Here is a 22,951-nt window from a genome sequence, read left to right as displayed (position 1 = left end):
GTTGTGGCTAACCTGCTTTTCTTTTTCGCAGGTCCATTAATAGTATTTAATGTAATTTGTACAATTGAGTTAAATTTTAGACTCCACATGTGTTAGAAGCACTTTTTTTTTATTTGGGCCTGTATTATAAAAGTTATGTTGGACCTGTAAGATTATTAACTGTATGCATGATGGGATTGGATGAGGGAGCTAAGCTCCCATTTGAGTTATTACCTTTTTATTATGTGGAGGGTGAGCTGAGCTCCCCAATTTATTATATATTGTATTTACAGGTCGGACGAGTAAAAAACTCCCCGTTAAATGATCTATTTTATGGCCAGACTTTGTTCGGTTGAATTCTTGAAATTGGGCCCAAATGGACCTTAGAGTTGGGTTGATGAATAATTAGGCTTACTATGGGCCTCGAGGGCTTTAGGCTGGCCAAGGTTCTAGTGCCAATCCGGTCTATAGGTTGGGTCATGACAGTTTTAACATAAAGCTATGTTTTTTTTTTAAATTATAATTATTAGTTTAATTGTACTTAAATTAAGATTTATTAGTATGTTTTTATTGTATATTTTCTATTTTGATTAGTTTAATTCACTTAAAATATATTAATTTATTTATCAAATTAAAACTCTTATAATTAATAGAGTTATAATTAAAAATAATTAGAAGAATAATATTATAAAAAGAATAAAAATTATGCAGTAAGCATTAAGATTTAATAATAGTATGATTTTGCTTAAAAAAAAAATAATAGTAGGACTTTAAGTTATGAAAGTTTTTAATAAATTAATAAAATTATGAATTAATAAATAGGAGTACTCTTATATAATATCTAAAGGGTTGATCTTTGTTGTACTTTCAAGAGTTCAAGTTGTGCTTTACTTACATTTCATTTTAAAGTAAATTGACATTCTTAATAAAAAAAAATTAATTAATTAATTTTAATGACCAATTAAAAATTTTCCTTTATTTCATAATATTAAATTATTATGGATATTTTTAGTAATTCCAAGGTTTTCCCTTATTTCTATATTTATATAATTAAAATAAAATTTATTTATTTTTTATTATAAATTTGTAAATATTTAAAATAATAAATTAGTGGAAGTGAGATTCATTGTTTAAAGTATTTATATTTTTATTTTATTATATTAAATTAAATAATTTTTAATGTTTTAATACTCATAGGTTTGAGATGATAGAATTATTATATTAGAAATTATAATATTACTTTTGGTTATAATATGATTTTTTATTAAAATAATATTAAAAATAATGCATTAGCGACAAATGTATTTCACCAAAGTTATTAGTGACACCATAATGTGAATGGCATCAGTTATTTGACGCTAATATATATTATTAGCGACAAATTCCTATACTTGTTTTTAAAGTTTTTATTAGTTAAATTTACATTTTAATTAATTAATATCATTTGTAAAATTTTTCATTATTTATATATAAAAATAATTATTAAATAGAATTCAACTTAATTAAAAATTTATATTCAATTAATTAATTAATATCATTTATAAATTTTTTCAATATATAAAAGTTAGTTGTTAAATAGAATTCAACGTAATTAAGGATTTATATTATAATTAAGTTATGGTAATATGTTTTTTTCTGTTGTTTTAAGTTATATTTTTTTTAATTATTAATTTAATTGTATTTAGATAAAATTTATTGATTAAGAATTTGTAACACCCCAAGATTTTAAATTTTATTATTTATGAGTAATTTTGATATTTTAATTTTATTTAAATTTTAGGAATTTTTTTGAGATTTTTCGGATTTTAAAAATCGGGTTCGATTTTCCGAAAATATAAACTTTGATGATTTTTAAAAATTAATTTAAAGACCACGTGGCAAAACTAAAAATATATTTGGAGTCTACGTATTTTTCTGAGTTTTATGGAATTTTTTCGGAATTTTTGGACCTCGTTTTCGGTCCCGAGGCAGAGTAAAAATTTAAAATTTTGTATTATGAATCGAACCGGCCGAATCGAACCGGACCGGCCTTTTTCCTTCTTCCCTTTTTCTTCCCCGCGCGCGTCGTCCCTCTCCCTTTTCTCTCTCGTTTCTCTCTCCTCCCCACCACGGCCAACCACCACCAGCCCCAGAGGCCACGCCACCGCCCGGCCAATGGCCGCCTAAACAATGGAAAACGCGCGAATGCCCTCTGCGGCCGCTTCGACTTCCCTGGCCAAATCCGGCCGATCCGGCCACCAATTGGACCGAGTCTTGTGTCCAAAATCATCTACTCGGCGAGAGCTTTCCATAGACACTAAGAACGCCGAAATCCATCGAGCGGATTGTCCGATTTTTGCTCGGGAAGATTTTAGCCCATTTCGACTTTTGGGCTAGATTTCTCGAAAACCGTGAATCCCACGAGAAAACCGAGGCCACCAGCACGCTCCATTCGTCGAGAGCTTCGCAACGACATAAATTTCGAATTTTTCCGACACCGTTTTTCGGTGGGTCCCACGGAACTTCGCAGTGTATTTTCGAGCATTAAATGAGCTTAGAAAATTCTGAAAAATTTATGTACTAACCCCCGTGTTATGGGCTTCGTGTAGGTATCCTCGATTCGCGGAAATTCGACAGTTGATCGGGTCTGCGAAATTCCGGCTAGACAGACCCGTTACCGGAAAAGTCTCCGAATTGGACCGAGGTTTTGGCTAGCCCCCCATTGTCAGACGTCCCAAGCGCGTTCCCGAAGTCGGAATCGGCAAAGGTAAACCCGAACCTTGCTTTTTCGTAATTTTCTAGTGCTTAAATAGGATTAAAAATCCATAAAATATTCGTGGTAGCTTAGAAAATTACGATTCTTTTTGCAATAGCTTAGTAATATTGCTAAGGACCGCGGGCCAAAGTTTTATAATTTTTAGAGCTTGTTTGGGCAGTTTTTGCAAAAATGATCAATTATAAGGACTAAAATGAAATTTTACATATTGTGATGGATGATTGATTTGATGGGCCCAGGAGGGGCTGTGTGATATGATTGAGTTGTGGATATATGGATTGTGAGTGTAGAAGTGTGTTTTGAACCCTTTTGCAGGTTGGGTAGGTCCTAGGTATAGGGGAGACTCTGCCGGATTTTCGGCACGACTTAGGACGTATTGGTCTTTTTCTTTATTTGTATTGAGTCAGATTTATTAAATGATTGTAATAAAAATTGTCAGTGAGCGATGACCTTCTTCCTCCGCCCACCGCCTCGGTGACCATCGTCCAAGTCCGTGAGTAGAATATTAATTTAAATTGTAATTTCTATATTATTATATGTTCATCATGCACATGCATCACTTATATGAATATATTTATGTAGTTAAAATCTAGGCACGATTTATGTTACATTTATAACTGTTGATGAGCCATCGTTGTTGTTGTGGTAATTTGGAGCGGTGCGTGCGTTGGCGTGCGTGTGATGTGGTGTGGACTATGGATAGGGCGGGCGATCCACGCTTGAGTAATTGGCCGGGACCCGATCCTTCGAGGGGTAGTCACGGCTTGAGTAATTCCTGGGACCCTCGATTTGGTTATTAAGTGGAAGTCCGAGCTTGAGTAATTGGCCGCACCAGTTGGATTTAAGAGAGCTGTATAGGGGATCAGCTCCCATATGTTATGATTGATACTACAGGGTGTGTGAGTGCTCCAAATTACCTTTTTGATGTTATGATGTGAAAATGTTGTTGATGTTGCATTTCACTCTACAGGGTGCATTAGTTCTAGATAGTTATAGAGATTATGGTTAAAATTGATATTTTACTCTCTGAGTCGAACGCTCACTCCTGTTCAATATTTTTTCAGGCTACAGGAGGATTTTATTTTGGTTAACCTGCTTTTCTCCCTCGCAGGTCAATTATTACTGTTTGTATAAACTTGTTAAATCTTAGAATTTCCGCATGTGTTAGAAATGTTTATTTGATTTGGGTCTGTAAACTAAATTATTATTTTGGGACCTGTAAACTTAATATGCTATGCATGTTTGATGGATTGGATGAGGGAGCTGAGCTCCCATTTATTATTATGTTGATGAGTATGTGGAGGGTGAGCTGAGCTCCCCAATTGACTATATATTGTGTTTACAGGTCGGGTGAGTCGAAAACTCCCCGTTGGTAAGTCCATTTTATGGCCGGACTCTGTCCGTTTGTTTTCTTGAAATTGGGCCCAAATGGGTCTTAGAGTTGGGTTAATGAATAGTTAGGCTTACTACGGGCCTCGGGGGCTTTAGGCTAGCCCAGGTCCTAGTGCCGGTCCGGCCCATAGGTTGGGTCGTGACAGAGGTGGTATCAGAGCTTAGGCTCCAGATTCTTAGGGAATGTTTGTCTAAAGTGTTGGGAAGAGTCTACTAGGAGTCACATGCGAAAAAATAGGGTCCATATTCGTCTTGCATTGTCGTCTTTGCTTCTAGTTTCTGCTTCATATATTGTGTGTAAATATGAGTCTATAGAGCTGTACAATGAGCAGTTTTGAATTTTTGTGGGCTAATGCTGCTGAATTTCAGGAAAATGCGTAGAAGCAGGAGAGCTGCCATCGCACGTAACGAGATGTGCCCGACGAGGTGTCCAGACAGATGAGGCGCCTTTGCCAGGAGGCGGGGTAGGAGGCCTAGAGCTGCTCAAGTAGAGGAGCAGCCACCCCCAGTATAGGATCAGTCCTTTATGGCACAGGGTCCCATGGACCCCATGGCAGCTACTCTAGCTGGTCTGCAGAGAACCATCGACATGATGGCGCAGTATATGGTCCACCCTCCACAGTGGCAGATCCACCGCACCAAGAGAGGAATCTTACAAGCAGATCATAAATTTTAAAAAGTTGGTGCACGGTACTTATGATGTGTCGACGATGCATATCGGTTTACGGATTCTCGCAGACGGCGAGAGCAGTCTGATTGGTAGCGGAGGCGATAGAGTGTATGCACGATGTCATGGGGCCTATGCCTAGACAATGGATGAATGACTACGTGTTACCGGATGGAGGGTTTGACATGGGCTCGGTTGTGGAACTTTTATCAATCGGTTTGTGCGTAAAGCTTGAGAGATCAAAAGCAGTGGGCCTTTGAGGCCCTAAGGCGAGAATGGCAGTGCAGAGATGAATATGCTCTGAGAATTTACGGAATTGAGCAGATATGCCCCTACAGCAGCTACATAAACTATGAAGGTGAAGAGGTTCCTAAAGGGGCTTGACAGAGGTATGCGAACTGGCCATGATGTCGGATCGATCTTTTGATGTGGTGGTTGATCGAGCAGACAGTTGAGATTAGCTATCTTTGTGGATGACAAATGAAGAGCAAAGAAAAACAGAGCGAGGGTTCCTCGGTGTCCCTTCCATGGGTACTCCTGACGGTGGTGGCGTGGTAATTACAGAGGAAAGGGTAGGAGCAAGAGAAGTGGTTTTAGACACGGACCACGAGGATTGCACCAGTGCGGATCCAGCGGTGGTCACGATTCGAAAGCAGCCTGGTTAGTTCAGATCCTCCTTGGCACCTTGTGCACAGTGTGGAAGAGGACATTCAGACCTTGTTTGATGGGATCAGAGTATGCTTGTGTGTGGCCAATCGTGTCACTTTGCTGGGAATGCCCCATGTTCATGAGCCACGAGATGGGGTCACAGGGTTACATTGCGAATGTTCCTCGACAATTGTATTCGGTGCTTCCAACATGGCGGCGATCGATTCGATAACAGGCCGAGGACAAGGGGCGTGGATTTGGAGGCGGTCGGGAGGTAGAAGTCGATGTCGAGTTACGCCACTCGGGGTAGGGTCAAGCTCGAGTTTTCACCCCGACCCACCGGGATGCTCAAGCTTCAAATACGATTGTGGCGGTATTCTTACGTGCATTCTTATGAGGCTCGTGTTTTGATAGATCCGGCTGCTACGCACTCATATGTCTCCCCGGTGTTTTCCCTGAGGTTGGGTAGAAACCCTACAACCTTAGAATGCCCTTTGTCGGTAGCTACCCCACTTAGTGACAACATAGATGTAGATATGGTTTTTCCGGGTAGCCCAGTAGTAGTGGATGGAAAGATCCTCCCAGCAGACTTGGTTCCTCTACCAGTAATGGATTTCGATGTAATCTTGGGGATGGATTGGTTGGCAACTCACTATGCCACTTTAGACTGCAGGAACAAAAAGGTGTATTTCCACATACCTGGTGTGGAAGAGTTTAGCTTTGATGGTGACAGGAGCGTGGCTCCATATAATTTGGTGTCAGCAATTAGTGCTAGAAAAATGTTGAGGCGTGGATGCCAAGGGTATTTGGCATTGGTGAGAGATACATCTGTAGAAGGTGTCAGCATGGAAAATGTTCCTGTTGTCAGAGAATTTATGGATGTCTTCCTGCAGGAGCTTCGGGGTTGCCACCGGGAAGGAAATAGAGTTTTGTATTGATGTTGTCTGGGTACAAACCCCATATCCATGCCACCTTACAGGATGGCACCAGCAGAATTGAAAGAGCTGAAGGAGCAACTACAGGAGCTTTTGGACAAGGGTTTCATACGTCCGAGCACTTCACCCTGGGGTGCTCCTGTTTTATTTGTGAGAAAGAAGGATGGGTCATTGAGGTTGTGTATCGACTACAGACAGCTGAACAAGGTCACTGTGAAGAACAAGTATCCACTTCCTCGGATCGATGATTTGTTTGATCAGCTCCAAGGAGCTAGATTCTTTTCCAAGATAGACCTGCGATCAGGCTACCATCAGTTGAGAATCAGGAATGAGGACGTGTCCAAAATGGCTTTCAGGACAAGATATGGTCATTATGAGTTCTTGGTGATGTCTTTTGGACTCACTAATGCACCAGCAGCCTTCATGGACTTGATGAACAGGGTGTTCAAGCCATTTTTGGACCGTTTTGTCATCGTATTCATAGATGACATTTTGGTGTACTCTCGGACCGAGGAAGAACACGTGTGGCACTTGAGGATGGTGTTGCAAACGTTGAGGGAGCACCAGCTATATGCCAAATTTTCAAAATGTGAATTTTGGCTAGAAAGCATCTCATTCTTGGGACACGTGGTTTCTAGTGACGGCATTCAAGTGGATCCCAAGAAAATTGAAGCTGTAACTGATTGGCTTAGGCCTACAACGATCCGAGGTGCGAAGTTTTAGGTTTAGTTTGGTTACTATAGGCGTTTTGTACAAGATTTCTCCAGGATAGCGGCTCCCTAACTAAGTTGACCAGGAAGAATGTTCCATTCATTTGGACGGATATTTGTGAGGTGAGTTTCGAAGCTTAAGGAGTGTCTAACCACGCCTCGTGTTGACACTACGTGAGTGGTGAAGGATACACCGTGTATTGTAGCGCCTCGAGTTGGCCTAGGGTGTGTCTTGATGCGAGAATGGAAAGGTAGTGGCTTATGCTTCAAGGCACCAAGAGGCATGAGCAGAACTACCCCACCCATGATTTGGAAATGGCGGCTGTAGTCTTTGCACTAAAAATCTGGAGACACTACCTGTATGGTGAAGTGTGCGAGATATACACCGACCATAAGAGTTTGAAGTACATCTTCCAACAGAGGGACTTGAACTTGAGACAGAGGAGATGGATGGAGCTTCTGAAAGACTATGATTGCACCATCGGTACCACCACAGGAAGGCCAATGTTGTAGCAGATGCCTTGAGCAGAAAATCTTCTGGCAGTTTGGCGCACATTTCAGTAGAGAAGAGACCATTGATTCAGGAGGTACATGAGTTGATGGATCAAGGTTTAATCCTAGATCTTTCAGATGAGGGGGTATTGTTGGCTCACTTTTCAGTGAGGCCAGACTTGAGGGACAGAGTTAGAGTTTCCCAGCACAGAGACCAACAATTGATGAAGATCATAGAAAGAGTACAGCAAGGTGAAGGTGGTGAGTTTGGATTTGCCAATGATGGCGCCCTAGTACAAGGTTATAGGATATGTGTGCCCGATGTGGACAACCTCAGGAATGAAATCATGTGAGAGGCACACTACACACTGTACAGTATCCACCCAGGTTCCACCAAGATGTACCATGATGTGAAAGATAGCTATTGGTGGAATGGCATGAAGAGAGACATAGCGGACTTTGTGTCCAAGTGCTTGACTTGTCAGAAGGTGAAGTTTGAACACCAGAGACCGTCAGGGAAGCTGCAAGAGCTCCCTATCCCAGAATGGAAGTGAGAAATGATCACTATGGATTTTGTGACTGGGTTGCCTCGTACCACGCAAGGATATGATTCCATATGGGTAATTGTAGACCGCTTGACCAAATCAGCTCATTTCTTGCCTGTAAAGACTACATACTCTGTGGCACAGTATGCCCGGCTCTACATTCGAGAAATAGTCAGATTGAATGGAGTTCCAGCTTCCATAATATCTGACAGAGGGCCCCAGTTCACTTCTCGGTTTTGGAGAAAGTTGCAGGAGGCACTTGGCACACAATTGAACTCAAGATCTGACTTTCCACCCTCAGACAGACGGACAGTCCGAAAGGACAATCCAAACACTGGAAGACATGCTTCGCATGAGTGTCTTGGATTTTGGAGGTCAATGGGATGAGCAGCTAGCTTTGGTGGAGTTTGCCTACAACAACAGTTATCACTCCAGCATAGGGATGGCACCCTATGAGGCATTATATGGAAGAAAATGTAGGTCTCCTCTGTGTTGGACAGAAATGGGGGAAGCGAAGGTGCATGATGTAGACCTGGTGCAGTACACTTCAGAGATGGTTCCCTTAATCAGCTTTCAGTAGGCAGAAGAGTTATGCAGACCCCAGACGGAGGGATGTGGAGTTTGCAGTGGGCGACTATGTATTTCTGAAGGTTTCTCCAATGAAGGGAGTCATGAGATTTGGAAAGAAGGGCAAGTTGGCACCTCGGTATATTGGACCTTTTGAGGTTACGGATAGAGTAGGAGCAGTTGCCTACCGGTTGGAGCTACCACCCAACCTCTCTCACGTTCATCCCGTGTTTCACATCTCCATGCTCAGGAAATACATTCCCGATCCTTCTCATGTACTGCAGCCGGATGTGATAGAGCTAAAAGAGAACTTGACATTTGAGGAGCAGCCTGTAGCCATAGTGGACTACCAAGTGAGACAGCTGAGATCAAAACAGATCCCTATGGTTAAGGTTTTGTGGAGGAGTCAGTCAGTGGAAGAGTGCACCTGGGAGTCAGAACGGGACATGCGCAGCAAGTACCCTTATCTGTTCAATGTATAATCATGTGCTTTATTCTGCCTTGTGTAAAAATTCGAGGACGAATTTTCTATAAGGGGGGAAGAATGTAACACCCCAAGATTTTAAATTTTATTATTTATGAGTATTTTTGGTATTTTAATTTTATTTAAATTTTAGAAATTTTTTTAAGATTTTTCGGATTTTAAAAATCGGGTTCGATTTTCCGAAAATATAAACTTTGATGATTTTTAAAAATTAATTTAAAGACCACGTGGCAAAACTAAAAATATATTTGGAGTCTACGTATTTTTCTGAGTTTTATGGAATTTTTTCAGAATTTTTGGACCTCGTTTTCTGTCCCGAGGCAGAGTAAAAATTCAAAATTTTGTATTCTGAATCGAACCGGCCGAATCGAACCGGACCGGATCAGACCAGTCGAATCGGACCGGCCTTTTTCCTTCTTCCCTTTTTCTTCCCCGCACGCGTCGTCCCTCTCCCTTTTCTCTCTTGTTTCTCTCTCCTCCCCAACCCCAATGGCCAACCACCACCAGTGACGCCACACCACGGCCGTGGCCACGCGCGAACGCCGCGGCCCGGTAGGCGTAGCTTCTTGTACAGCCCAAATCCGATCCGCCACCAATTGGACCGGGTCTTGTGTCCAAAATCATCTACTCGTGAGCTTTCCATAGACACCAAGAACGCCGAAATCCATTGAGCGGATTGTCCGATTTTTGCTCGGGAAGATTTTAGCCCATTTCGACTTTTGGGCTAGATTTCTCGAAAACCGTGAATCCCACGAGAAAACCGAGGCCACCAGCACGCTCCATTCGTCGAGAGCTTCGCAAAGACATAAATTTTGAATTTTTCCGATACCGTTTTTCGGTGGGTCCCACGGAACTTCGCAGTGTATTTTCTAGCATTAAATGAGCTTAGAAAATTCTGAAAAATTTATGTACTAACCCCCGTGTTATGGGCTTCGTGTAGGTATCCTCGATTCGCGGAAATTCAACAGTTGATCGGGTCTGTGAAATTCCAGCCAGACAGACCCGTTACCGGAAAAGTCTCCGAATTGGACCGAGGTTTTGGCTAGCCCCCCATTGTCAGACGTCCCGAGCGCGTTCCCGAAGTCGGAATCGGCAAAGGTAAACCCGAACCTTACTTTTTCGTAATTTTCTAGTGCTTAAATAGGATTAAAAATCCATAAAATATTCGTGGTAGCTTAGAAAATTACGATTCTTTTTGTAATAGCTTAGTAATATTGCTAAGGACCGCGGGCCAAAGTTTTATAATTTTTAGAGCTTGTTTGGGCAATTTTTGCAAAAATGATCAATTATAAGGACTAAAATGAAATTTTACATATTGTGATGGATGATTGATTTGATGGGCCCAGGAGGGGCTGTGTGATATGATTGAGTTGTGGATATATGTATTGTGAGTGTAGAAGTGTGTTTTGAACCCTTTTGCAGGTTGGGTAGGTCCTAGGTATAGGGGAGACTCTGCCGGATTTTCGGCAAGACTTAGGACGTATTGGTCTTTTTCTTTATTTGTATTGAGTCAGATTTATTAAATGATTGTAATAAAAATTGTCAGGTGAGCCGGGACAGCCTTCTTCCTCCGCCCAGCCGCCTCAGTGACCATCGTCAAGTCTGTGAGTAGAATATTAATTTTAATTGTAATTTCGATATTATTATATGTTCAGCATGCCCATGCATCACTTATATGCATATATTTATGTAGTTAAACTCTAGGCACGATTTATGTTACATTCATAACTGTTGATGTGCCATGGTTGTTGTTGTGGTAATTTGGAGCAGTGTGCGTGCGTTGGCGTGCGTGTGATGTGGTGTGGACTATGGATAGGACAGGGCAGTCACGGCTTGAGTAATTCGCTGGGACCCGATCCTTCGAGGGGTAGTCACGGCTTGAGTAATTCGCTGGGACCCTCGATTTGGTTATTAAGTGGAAGTCCGAGCTTGAGTAATTCGCTGGCACCAGGTTGGATTTAAGAGAGTTGTATAGGGGATCAGCTCCCATATGTTATGATTGATACTACAGGGTGTGTGAGTGCTCCAAATTACCTTTTTGATGTTATGATGTGAAAATATTGTTGATGTTGCATTTCACTCTATAGGGTGCATTAGTTCTAGATAGTTATAGAGATTATGGTTAAAATTGATATTTTACTCTCTGAGTCTAACGCTCACTCCTGTTCAATATTTTTTTCAGGCTACAGGAGGATTTTATTTTGGTTAACCTGCTTTTCTCCCTCGCAGGTCAATTATTACTGTTTGTATAAACTTGTTAAATCTTAGAATTTCCGCATGTGTTAGAAATGTTTATTTGATTTGGGTCTGTAAACTAAATTATTATTTTGGGACCTGTAAACTTAATATGCTATGCATGTTTGATGGATTGGATGAGGGAGCTGAGCTCCCATTTATTATTATGTTGATGAGTATGTGAAGGGTGAGCTGAGCTCCCCAATTGACTATATATTGTGTTTACAGGTCGGGTGAGTCGAAAACTCCCCGTTGGTAAGTCCATTTTATGGCCGGACTCTGTCCGTTTGTTTTCTTGAAATTGGGCCCAAATGGGCTTTAGAGTTGGGTTAATGAATAGTTAGGCTTACTACGGGCCTCGGGGGCTTTAGATTGGCCTGGGTCCTAGTGCTGGTCCGGCCCATAGGTTGGGTCGTGACAGAATTTTAAATTTATACAAACTTTAAATTATTTTAAATAATAAATTAGTTTATATAGATGCAGATCTAAAGATATTATTATAAATTGATTATAAATTAATTATATTTTTTATTTTTACTTATTAATTTTTTATTTAATTATTTCTTATAAATTTTTTATATTTAATTGAAATTATAATATAACTAAAAATTTTAAATTTATATAAATTCTAAAATTAAGAATTTTAAACTTACTCAAACATTAAAATCAATTTAAATATTAAAAATATAATCATAATTAATTTGAAGGAGAGTCACATTTACATATAATATAGATTAGTTAGAAAATTTTAAAAAATAATTTAATTTTAAATTTAATAATTTTAATTTTATAAATATTAAAATAATAAAATAACTTCTTTTAGTTGTTTCTCAATGATATTTAAAATAATTAAAAAATAATAATTTTAGTCTCAAATTTAATATTAAATAATCACTTAAAAAAGTTAAACTTACTTATAAATATAAATATAAAGTCATAAGTCAATTAATATTTAGTTTGGTTTATAACTTAAAAAATTTACTTAAAATTAATCAAAAGGTTATAAGTAAAAATACTTTATTTATAATTTTTATATTTATTTTAAAATTATTTTTTAATTAATTAAAAGATAATATTATTCTCATAAATTTTAAAAATATCAATATTATTCTAATTTCAACAACTATAATATTTAATTATATATCATTTTAGATAATTTTAATTAATTGAATTACTTTTAAATATTTAAATATTTAAAAATTATTTTAAAATAAATTTATTAAATAATTAATTAATTATTTTTAATTTATAAATTAAAAAGCATATTTTAGATTAAAAATTAAAAAGAAATAGTCAAATCAAACTCCTCACCACCACCGGTTTGGGATTCGGGTACAGAAGGAAGGTGGCTAAGTAAGTATTTATTTGACATTAAATTTAAAGAATTTAAATTATTTTTTTAAATAAAAATATAATTTTAAATATTATTAAAAAAATAATTTAATAAAAATTTTAATATATTATTATTTTAATAATATTATTATTATTTTAATACTTTTATAATTAAATTTTATTAAATTTAATTTTAAATTATTTTTTAAAACCCTCAAATTAATATATTAAAAAAAGTAATTTTCATGACGGTCCAAAAATAGCCGCTTATCTACTGTTGAAGTAAAGAAGGTGCAGCGACCAGCGAGGAAATATAAGTTAGGGTTTTGGGTTTAGAAGCAAAGCATAATTCAAGCGAGAAAATGGAGGGTGCAGATGAAGGAGGGATAGAAAGAGTTGTTGACTCTAAGGACTTACAGCAACAAAGCAAAGCCCTTGATAAGCTCACTGATCGTGTCGAAGATCGCCAGCTCGATTCCACTCGGGTTCAAGAGGTTTCTCTTTTATTTTCTCCTTTTTCTCATTCTCATTTGCTAAGTTTTAGATTTCTAAGGTATAATAGGCAATGTATGTTGGGAAACAAAGGAATTTGGATTAACATTTTTCATGCCAATAATAATTCATTTGGAATTATATATTTTTAGTTATATAGAATTGCTACAGAAATTTTAGAATTTGCAAATGAATTTTAAACCAACAATCCAACAAATTTAAATAAATTTTATGTTTAATAAAGAAAGATGCGAAACATGAATGGATTTTCCTAATGAAATTGAAATTCCATATTCATTTGATCGAAACACAGTTCATTTTATGAGAATTAGGATTTTTTTTTGTAGCCTTTTGCTTGATTTGAATAGGCTATGGCATCGATTGCTGCATCTGCAGAAGCCGATTGGAATGCTATGAGAATGAGGTACTAATTGCCTCTTTTTTTCCCCTTTATATAATTGTGGTGAGAAAATCGATTTTTAATTGGTGCATCTGTTTTGGACTTGTTCTATATAATTATCATCAGATATGAAGGTGTCCTAGTTTCTGCCTAAAGAATTTTGGGTCCTTGGTTATTCCTCAAACATCACAGATTTGTTAAATTACTCATTCTCTAAGGCTTGCATAATTCAATATGTTTTAACTAGGTAACATGGCCTGATTTATTAAATGCCTAATGAATACTAACATAGAATTTTATTTGGGTCAGGGCATTCTTGTTCTTTGCAGTTGGCATATTCTGTTGAATTTGATAATAATTCATGTTTCAAAGAACAGTTTTAAATGAAACAGAAGAGATGGATCAAAACTTATAATTCTGGCAATTTTCAATAGATAGTGACATATAGGTCGTTGAAGTGGGTGAACGCAACTGGCCTTTTGATAAGCTTGTTATAAGTCATAACTTGACAATGCCAGATAAAATCCAGAAACATATTTTATGTTTAATGTTCAACTCTGCTTTGCAACACTTTTTTGATATAGCCTGTGAATAAATACTCTTTTATTTTGTACATTTTTCTAGAAATAGACTTCCATTGCTTTTGTTCACTCTTTGCTTTGTCATTGAAGATCTCTTTAAGTAGCACAGAATTTTCTGGCATTGATGTGAATTTCAATGATGTGTATATATATATATATAACTTTGTCAAGTTTAATTATGGTGAGTTTAATTATGGGACTATATGTCAGAGAGGGACTGCAGCTTGAACATTTTCGCTGAAATCCATTCCCATAGTTTGGTTTATCTCATTATTTTTTGATAGTTACCTATGTGTATACATATTTTTCATGCAAATGCTGTTCTTCACAGGGAGAAAGAATTGGCTGCTGTTAAAATCAATGCTGCTGATGTTGACATAATTGCCAATGAACTAGAGGTTACTTTTCTATAACTTTTCAATGCTTAGGAGCTTGTGTCAGTTTGCATCCTGTGGCTGCTAACAGTTTTCTTTCTTTGAGGTGCAAAATAGTTGGACAAGAAGGTAGCAGAGAGAACCCTAAGGGAGCATAAAGGTGATGCCGTTGCTGCTATTCAACATCTTCTTCGCTAGAAAACCATGGTGATGAATCAAAACATTGTGTTTCAAATTTTGTTGAGAATGATCAGGACACTTTTGGAATGTGAACAAGAAAGTTAGATTATTTTCCTGAGAAAACTATTGGAATCTACCCAACTAAACTTTATATATATATATATATATTTCTCATAATTTTGAAATTAATATGAATAGATTTTTTCTGTTAAAGTTGGGCTTGCTATTTTTTAAAAATTAAGTCGACATAATTAATACTTCATCTAAACTATATCATATAAATTTAGCAATCTTCGTATTACTAAATATATCAAATTAGACATAAAATGCTTGTTAACAAGGGTACCTGGGGCACTTAATAACATCAATATGTTTATGTTGCATGGTTGCGGACTTGCAATCTAAGCCTTAGGTCCCCCAATTGAATGGCCAGTGGTTTGTGCCTCTGCAAGGGTGATATCCAGATCTATTTATGTACCGACAGCCTCATGATCATACTCCTTGTAAAGTTTTAATGAATTTTATTGTAGCTATTGAAATTATGATCGAATAGGCCAAACATTTTAAGTTTCTGTAACGGGTTTTAAACTATTGATAATCAATCACCTTCCTCTCATGGTCAATGGCCAAATAGTCAACTTATTATTTCCCATGTTTTTTAATCAGATTATGACAGGCATGATAAGTAAACATGCATACCCAACGAGTACGACAATGGAACATATCAATAAATCAAGATATTTATCCCACTCTATTTTATCAAATTGAAAATTGTGTTTTCTGAACAACTTCTCCAAGTGGTCCTAAGCATCTCTCGCAAAATTACCAATGGTTACATGAAGCCAACCAGCATAACTCCAATGACACTGCACTGCTGCACTGATAATGGATTTTGAAGATTTTAATGATGTCAGCAAATAAACAAACATCAAAATCATCCAGTCACCATTAAAATTTGACAGCTCACATGTATGCCAACTACTACCTCATTTTCTTTCTTCCTTTCCTTTTCTGCCCGCTTATGGGCCAATACCACGAACCTTGAGAGGCAATCTGTGGGCAATTGTTGTAACCAGGGATTGATAGCCGTAAAAGAAAATGCTGCTGCTTTCTGTGGCCATGTCAATGAAACTAAATCTGAAGGAAAAGAATTTTGGTCTATAATTCCTTTTGTGTGTTATCTCCAGCTGCAGAACGGGCTGCCTGGATTTGAATGTTGCATTGTCTTTGCATATCTTTAAGCTTTTCCAGTAGTTCCTGGAATGTTGGACGGCACTGAGGATCACTGGTTTCAAAAAATATACAGATTCACTGTTAGAACTATAAAAGAAATAGACAGATAAAACAACTAATTTCACCTTTGAATATAATTATGTCTCAATCAATACCTACACTGACCTAACCTATGCATTACCAATAAAATAAATTTCACAAATCAACCTCAGACACCACTCAATATAAAGAAATTATCTCCATGGCCAAAGTCAACTTGTGCAATTGGTCTACATCTTCAAATTTATAATGTTATGCAAGCCATAAACAAAATTTACAACTCAACCCATCCAATTGAGCTACTTAGTATGGGTTAGATGAATCTTCCATTTTAAGGCTTAGAGCCACTACTCACATTTAGGCTTACCCATTTATGGTGATTTAGAAAAATCTTCAAATACCAATGTCAGGAAGGAATAAAACTAAAAGGAACAGAGAGAGAGAGAGAGAGAGAAGGAATTAGAACTATCAAACAATATAAAAACAACACCCCTATAGCCCAGAAAATGTTGTGCATATGTACCTTGAGTAATTTAATGTAATGGATGCCTAATAAGCAACCTGACCAACCATTAAGCACTATTTTTTTTTTTTTTATAATAACTAGGTGTCATCAATACTTTAAGTCAGTCTGTTACTATAGAAAATGCCAAAAAAAAAAAAAAAAGCAACCATTGTGAGGAGAGTAAGCACCTGTGCCAGCAACTCTCAATTATAGAAGCCCATTGTGGATCCACATCTTTGGGGATCTCTAACCTTTGGTTCATGAACCCTACAGCTCCAATCACCTGTAAGTATTAAACAAACTATTGTTCATAAGTGTAGTGCGGTGTGTGACAAGCGATATCACCTATTGTTTAAAGGAATTGGCAAACAGGAAATGCATTTGTAGTATCCACTCCAGTTTTTGCCACAAAACCAAAATACTCTCAAAATATTGAAAGATTATGTCTGATCACAACAGTTTGGTTTTTTTACTTTCCTAAACAAATATCATCCTAAACTGTTCAAATGAAAAGTATACCTGCATTGAGTTGAGATTATCCCAAGGGATCTTCTCAGTTGCAATTTCCCACAGTATCACTCCAAAGCTGTATACATCGGACCTAAATCAACCAGACAGCAGGAAAGGCGCATTACGTTTTAAATTGGGGGCCTAGAAAGACGCTTTTGTTAGGGAATTCCTAAATTTTAACATTTTTATAGTCCAAAGAGTACAAACTTTTCATCTGAGGGTTCATTACGTAGAACTTCTGGTGCCATCCATTGAGGCTGCAAGACAAGAATTTGGTTGGCCAAAGATTTGACATTAAATTTTTATACAGGAACAACAGAAATTATTTAGACCAACAAGATTGATAGAACTGAAAAAGAAGGTATCATTGCTAGTTAAAATACCGTTCCCTTCCCAGTCTTAGTTGTCAGGTAAGTTTCATGCTTTAGACGTGATAGACCAAAATCACCAACCTGTGAAACAATATTTGGACAATTATAATTATTTTATCTCAACGGAAATTTCCAAAGCAAAGAAGTTAAAATCGAAGAAAAAAAAAAGAGGAAAAACTTTACTCATAATTAATGACAGACCTTTACACTCCAGTTCTTATCAACCAGAAGGTTTGAAGACTTCAAATCACGATGAATGATAGGTGGATTGCAATGATGAAGATAATTCATACCCCGTGTCTGTAGCAGGTTAAATAATAAAATAATGTGTGGGTTACAATACATTAGCCAGAGCACCTCAAGAAGAAATTACAGAAAGTGGAAGCAGTGAGGCAATAATTATGCAAACCTACATAAGGTGCAACGACACCAAACCCACAATAATCCTCTTAAATAAAATAAATAATTTCTCCAATAAAGTTAGTTAACACTCACTATATCCAATGCCATATGGACACGCCGCCTCCAATCCAGTTTGGTTGTGTTCCTCTGGAGTAAGCGAAACAAACTTCCACTGCATTACAATCAACCACACTAATTCAGTGATATAATGGCCGATAATCATATTTTTTTATAGGTGAGAAAAAGAAAAGATAAAAAAAGATTGCTGGCTATTGCAATATTTGAAAATACAGTTTGGAATACCGTGGAAGGAACTCTGTAACAATGCAGAGACGTTGAGATGAAGTGACAGCTCCCATGAAAAGCAATACATTTGGATGTCGAAGTCTTTTCATAAGAGACACCTTCAGAAATAAAACAGTAATGTCAGGTAATTGCTAACTAGTAGAAGAGAAGAAATAGCGCTTCTTTTTTTTTTTTTTTCAAATCTAAATATAAACAATTACTAGTTTCATCATCCAATAAAAATGAAATAGTTGTATTTAAGATTTTACAGCATCAATTACTATATTTGTGTTTTTGCGTACCCAAGTATTAGATTTGATTGGATAAGCAGGGAAATTAGCTAAGATATAGTGCGCATCAAAGATACTTGAATGATGCTAGACACTATCCAAATAAAGTGTACCCAAACAGCAAGAAACTTAAGGACACTAAGTTAACAATGATATGCACCTCTTGTCTAAAAGATAGAACAAAATCTTCTGAATATTCTTGCTTGGAGAATACCTTGACAGCAACATCCTGAAAATAAAATGGATATCACTCAACCAATGCAACTGATTATCATCATCACAATATTTTTGTGATTCTTTCCCTTACCATCTAATACAAAAGACAATTACAGGCTGATTACAATCCAAGCCAGTAATGCTATATCATATTTAAAAAAAAAAAATAATAAAACAGAGTCCACATGTACCATTCACATGCAAAAGCAGTCTAGATGTTGTGAGCATGCCAGGAAAGTTGATTTGGCAACTTAGTATTAGAACATAAGCAGGGTGCAATTCAATTTTCATTCAGTTCATAATATCCATAATCTACAGATGAAAAACCATTTGATCTCAAACTACTTAATCTGGTCTCACATACACAATGTCTAAGCATTCTCTTAGGAATAAAGTTGTTAAAAGGAAGAGCACACATACTGATCCATACCACAGGGCATGATATACAGTCCCACAAGAACCTGCATAAATAGAGGGTATAAACAGCAAAAGAAAATCAGAATGGTGAACGACCAAGCAAAATACCACAACCTGAATTCAGAAATGAGGAACCTTGATGACAAAAAATTGAAATCACCATTAGATGTTCACTTGTAATTCTTAAAAGTCCATTAAGATTGAAATTTTCAGGGCAGGTGAAAAACTTAAAGTTCAGGAAAGATCAAATGCAGGTAAATAGCTTCAATTAAGGGCACCTTTAAGTTAATAACTTGAAAAAAAGTAAAGTTTATGCTCCAAAAGCACAATTTTTAACCAAATATTATTACCTTGCCCAATTTGTTCTCCAATTTTCAAGTCTTCCCACAAAATTTCATAATCCAAGCAGTCAGAGTCAATGTCTATCTTATTAATAGCACTACTGCTGGTACTTCCACAGCTGCTTGCACTGCTTGTGCTGTTAACATTAACTGAGGACCAGGACCCAGAGGCCTCATTATTGGTAGGCCGATTACTTTCATTTGCCTGGCTTTCAGGTTTTGCACCTGAAGCAGGGCTCCTCAGATGAACTGTTTCACTCTCTTGATCATTTTGCAACCAGGGCCACATAACGCGGGTGCTCCTTGTATCTGAGCCTTCGCTTTCATTTCCTCTCCAGGGCCATGACAATCCTTTCTTGCCTATCCAAGCCTCAGCTTTTGAGGATATAATCTTGTGAACTGCAGATTTTCCTTCGCTATCATCACCAGAATCTCTAGAGAGTTTTGTTGGGGACCTGTCCTCAACATGAGAAAATGTACCAAAATGAGACAGATGCAGATCTCCTCTGGGTGTGCTAGCTCCACTTGAGTTAGCATCCTCCCTAAGGTCAGAGAAAGCTGCATCTGAGAAGCCACGGTCAGATTGATGACTATCGCCACTCTCACCTTCACGATCCAGGCTATTATCTCCCGTCCGCATTTTCGACTTCACCTTGTTGCTCACCTTGGATGCCTATTTCAGTGATTCCAAAAATCAAGACATGCCGCACTACTTGATTAAGTTCACTTTAACATAAGAACCAAACAGACTAACCAAATTTGATATCTTAGATGCAATTGCTGCTTGAAGAGGCTGTTGAGAATCAAGACCAAGTTTTGTTGTGACCATACTTCTAGGCCGACTAAAGCTTGAATCTGCTTCTGAATTCTTTGAATCTGCCATTGCAACCCTCATTTCTTGAAACGGCCTTGAATCATTTGACACACAGATAATCCCGACCACAGTACCATCATCATCAAAGAATGGAGTATTGGTGGCAACAGCTGCAAATCTCTCTCCCATCTTGTTCTTGACTGGAAACTGCCCTGTCCACCTCTCCCCCATGGTGACACGATGCACTATATTATTTGCCACCGGAAATTCCTGAGGATCTACAAGTAGCTCAATGGCATCCTGTCCAAGAGCCTCTGCCGCAGAATAGCCATAAAGGATTTCAGCCGTTCGGTTCCTGCAGTATCAGATAACAACTAATACACCAAATTCGACACATCAATGATATTGAAACCAACCTCTACACATAATTAAAGCCAAAAACCATTCAGTCAACACTAAATTGACAATAAAACTCCAAGTCAAAGCTTTTGTCTTTCTCATTTATACCAAGAAAATTTATAATCCCAGTACCCTAGCAGTCAACCACCAGCAATCTACAGTTTCATCCAACATTAATAACAAATACCCATCCAAACATTCCATAATAACATCTCCCTTTCCCAACCAATCAAACAAAAATTGAAAAATGATTAATACCAACAAAACCTGCAAAACAAGAAAAAAAAATCATATAAATCAGAAACTCACCAATAAATGATACGACCACTAAGATCAAAAATATGAATAGACTGCCCCATAGACTGCAACATATTCAAATATTGCTTATCAGTAAACTTGACAGCCGATGGCCCGCAGTTTGCTCCTTTAGCGGCATTAGTACTATCAGTACTACTCGTACTCCGGCTTTCTCTCCGCAACGGCGACGAATGCCTAAAAGACGTCGAACCCTTCTTCCAAGATGCAACCGTCTCGAAACCCGACCCCGCCCCGACGCCGCACCTTCTCCTAGGTCCCGTCCTCTGCGGCGATATGGAATGGGAGCGCTGGTGCGACTGCTGCTGCCGGTGCGGCAAGTACTGCTCCGATTTTGAATCGCTAGTGAGCTTAAGCTTAGACATCTCCTGCTTTAGGCGTGCTTGCTCTGCTTCCAGCTTCTGGATCTTCCTCAGCAGCTCCTCCGCTGGCGGAGTCTCCATTTCCAGAATCCAAAATCAAACACAAACCCACTACCTCTCTCTATATAGCTGATATGATAATGGTTTTTGAAGTTGAAATGGATAAGGATATAGAGATTCAGTCTAGTCTTATTAATGTCAAGCAAAGAAAAAGAAAGAGCTAAATATGGATTTGAAATTGATATCACAATTCACACACACCAGAAGTACTCTCTTCTCTTCTTTCTCTGACTTGATCTTTCTTCTCTTTCATCATTTCTTTTGAAGAATTATACAGAGATGGAAACTTTTTGTTCTCTAAAATTTATTCTATCATCATCAGCTTCTTTTCTCTTCTCTTTTAATTAGGCTGCTATTATAAAATTATAAAAAAAAGAGAAAACAACCTTTGATTTTCTCTCTCTTTCGTTCTCACTCTCTCTAAAAACTCTTTTGTCTTAGGCGGTTGCCTGCTAGTTTATGGTGGTTTTCGCTTTCCATCGCATCATTATCATCTGAATCCAACCATTTAGACCAGACATTATTCATACAAAAAGAAAAGCGGTTTTATTTTTTTTTTCAGGCGCTATGTGAGTCCGTGGATTGTTCTGGTCTAATTTTTAACATACCTATCCAATTTTGAACGCACGTTTTGTACACGCAGAGTGACAATGGTTTCTTTTGAGTTCTCTCTGTTCCTTTTCCGCTAAAAGGACCCAATAGATCGGGAGTTCACTTCCACTCCACTTTCTCATCCTTCCACTCCATATCCTCTAAAGTTCCTTCCATGTCCAAAATTGGTGGCTAGAAAAACAAAGCCCCTTCTTGCCTCTGGCCTTGAAACTCATTTAAAATTTAACAGAGTTAAGTTTAACTTGAGGATTTGTATTACTTCATTTGCAAATGTCAGCTTTTCATTGGACAAACTTAGGGAATGGTTTATCATTATTTCCTTATTCTCTTTACTTATCGTCGCCTGCTTGATGTTTAAGCATTGATCAATCTAAAAGAGTATTTTTTAAATATATATAAATATATATTATTTTAAATATCAAAAAAATAATTTTAAACAAATTATTTGAAATTTTTATTATTAAAACATATTAAATTAAATTTTCAATATTTTATATCTTAATAAAAAATAAACAATTTTTTAAAAAAATCCACAATATAATTTTGAGAGTACAAAAATTGGCATTGCTCTATTTGTGAAAGTTTGTTGAGGAGTGAAAAAAACAAAAACCCAATAGAAATTAGATTTGATAAAATGCAAACTTCTTGTCAAAAGTAAGCCTGTCTGGATCATCAAGCTTTTAGGGATTGACCTGCCAGAATCTGTACAAAGATTATAAAATGTTTATTGCAAATCATTCATTATAGCTTTATTTCCGGTCTGAACGGGGTGTTTAGTTTGATCTTCATGGATGGATTAATGCATGAGGAAGCAAATGGCTGTAGCTCTATTTTTAAGTCTTGGGGTTGTTTCTCTCTTTTGAGGCATATGCCAATGATGCACATGCATTTCTATGCGTATTTTGCTATGTTCTTATTATTAATTTTTCTTGGAGGGTAGTTCCAGTTTTGGAAGTTAGAGGCAAGTTGGTCTCTCTCTTGATAGAGCCTTGTTTTTCACCCCAACAACTTT

At 37.3% G+C, this 22,951-nt stretch overlaps 2 protein-coding genes and 1 long non-coding RNA gene across 6 annotated transcripts; 2 read left to right on the top strand and 1 right to left on the bottom strand.

Annotated features, from left to right (window-relative positions):
- Positions 1-10,018: 10,018 nt before the first annotated feature.
- LOC131174154 (uncharacterized) lies at positions 10,019-11,570 on the top strand. The gene is made up of 2 exons (XR_009144393.1): positions 10,019-10,272; positions 10,721-11,570. It is a non-coding gene; the product is annotated as an uncharacterized LOC131174154 (long non-coding RNA).
- Positions 11,571-13,014: 1,444 nt separating this feature from the next.
- On the top strand, positions 13,015-14,891 carry LOC110644903 (uncharacterized). The gene is made up of 4 exons (XM_021797871.2): positions 13,015-13,235; positions 13,602-13,657; positions 14,546-14,612; positions 14,706-14,891. The coding sequence occupies exons 1-4, from the start codon at positions 13,104-13,106 to the stop codon at positions 14,784-14,786; spliced, it is 336 nt and encodes a 111-aa protein (XP_021653563.2). The 5' UTR covers positions 13,015-13,103; the 3' UTR covers positions 14,787-14,891.
- Positions 14,892-15,490: 599 nt separating this feature from the next.
- LOC110644902 (serine/threonine-protein kinase EDR1) lies at positions 15,491-22,059 on the bottom strand. 4 transcript variants are annotated; one of them, XR_002492913.2, is made up of 14 exons: positions 20,900-22,044; positions 20,132-20,546; positions 19,387-20,050; positions 19,040-19,080; positions 18,564-18,632; positions 18,132-18,232; positions 17,922-18,000; positions 17,628-17,726; positions 17,439-17,507; positions 17,263-17,312; positions 17,065-17,146; positions 16,734-16,828; positions 15,754-16,053; positions 15,491-15,647 (listed from the first exon to the last, which is right to left on the bottom strand). XR_002492913.2 is itself a non-coding variant. In XM_021797867.2 (14 exons), exons 2-14 carry the CDS (start codon positions 21,346-21,348, stop codon positions 15,927-15,929), a joined length of 2,340 nt encoding a protein of 779 aa, XP_021653559.2. In that variant the 5' UTR covers positions 21,349-21,396; positions 21,529-22,045; the 3' UTR covers positions 15,491-15,926. The 4 variants fall into 4 exon arrangements, 2 of the variants coding, with proteins under 2 accessions (XP_021653559.2, XP_021653561.2); XM_021797867.2 differs by having other exon boundaries at positions 15,491-16,053; positions 20,900-21,396; positions 21,529-22,045; XM_021797869.2 differs by having other exon boundaries at positions 15,491-16,053; positions 20,132-20,565; positions 20,900-21,037.
- Between the last annotated feature and the right edge of the window lie 892 nt (positions 22,060-22,951).

This window comes from Hevea brasiliensis, chromosome 15, assembly GCF_030052815.1.
Source record: "Hevea brasiliensis isolate MT/VB/25A 57/8 chromosome 15, ASM3005281v1, whole genome shotgun sequence".
In the NCBI taxonomy this organism is placed as follows: domain Eukaryota; kingdom Viridiplantae; phylum Streptophyta; class Magnoliopsida; order Malpighiales; family Euphorbiaceae; genus Hevea; species Hevea brasiliensis.
Note: the sequence above shows the minus strand (reverse complement) of the source record. Positions and strands in the feature narration are given on the sequence as shown.

What these genes read in the sequence shown, in the direction of transcription:
- LOC110644903 (XM_021797871.2), top strand. Translation starts at nt 13,104, where the DNA reads ATGGAGGGTGCAGATGAAGGAGGGATAGAAAGAGTTGTTGACTCTAAG. An exon ending in ATTCCACTCGGGTTCAAGAG is followed by an intron (nt 13,236 to 13,601) that starts GTTTCTCTTTTA and finishes TGATTTGAATAG; the next exon opens with GCTATGGCATCGATTGCTGC. An exon ending in TGGAATGCTATGAGAATGAG is followed by an intron (nt 13,658 to 14,545) that starts GTACTAATTGCC and finishes TGTTCTTCACAG; the next exon opens with GGAGAAAGAATTGGCTGCTG.
- LOC110644902 (XM_021797867.2), bottom strand. Translation starts at nt 21,348, where the DNA reads ATGGAGACTCCGCCAGCGGAGGAGCTGCTGAGGAAGATCCAGAAGCTG. An exon ending in TGGAGAACAAATTGGGCAAG is followed by an intron (nt 19,081 to 19,386) that starts GTAATAATATTT and finishes CTATTTATGCAG; the next exon opens with GTTCTTGTGGGACTGTATAT. An exon ending in ATTGAGAGTTGCTGGCACAG is followed by an intron (nt 16,054 to 16,733) that starts GTGCTTACTCTC and finishes TTTTGAAACCAG; the next exon opens with TGATCCTCAGTGCCGTCCAA.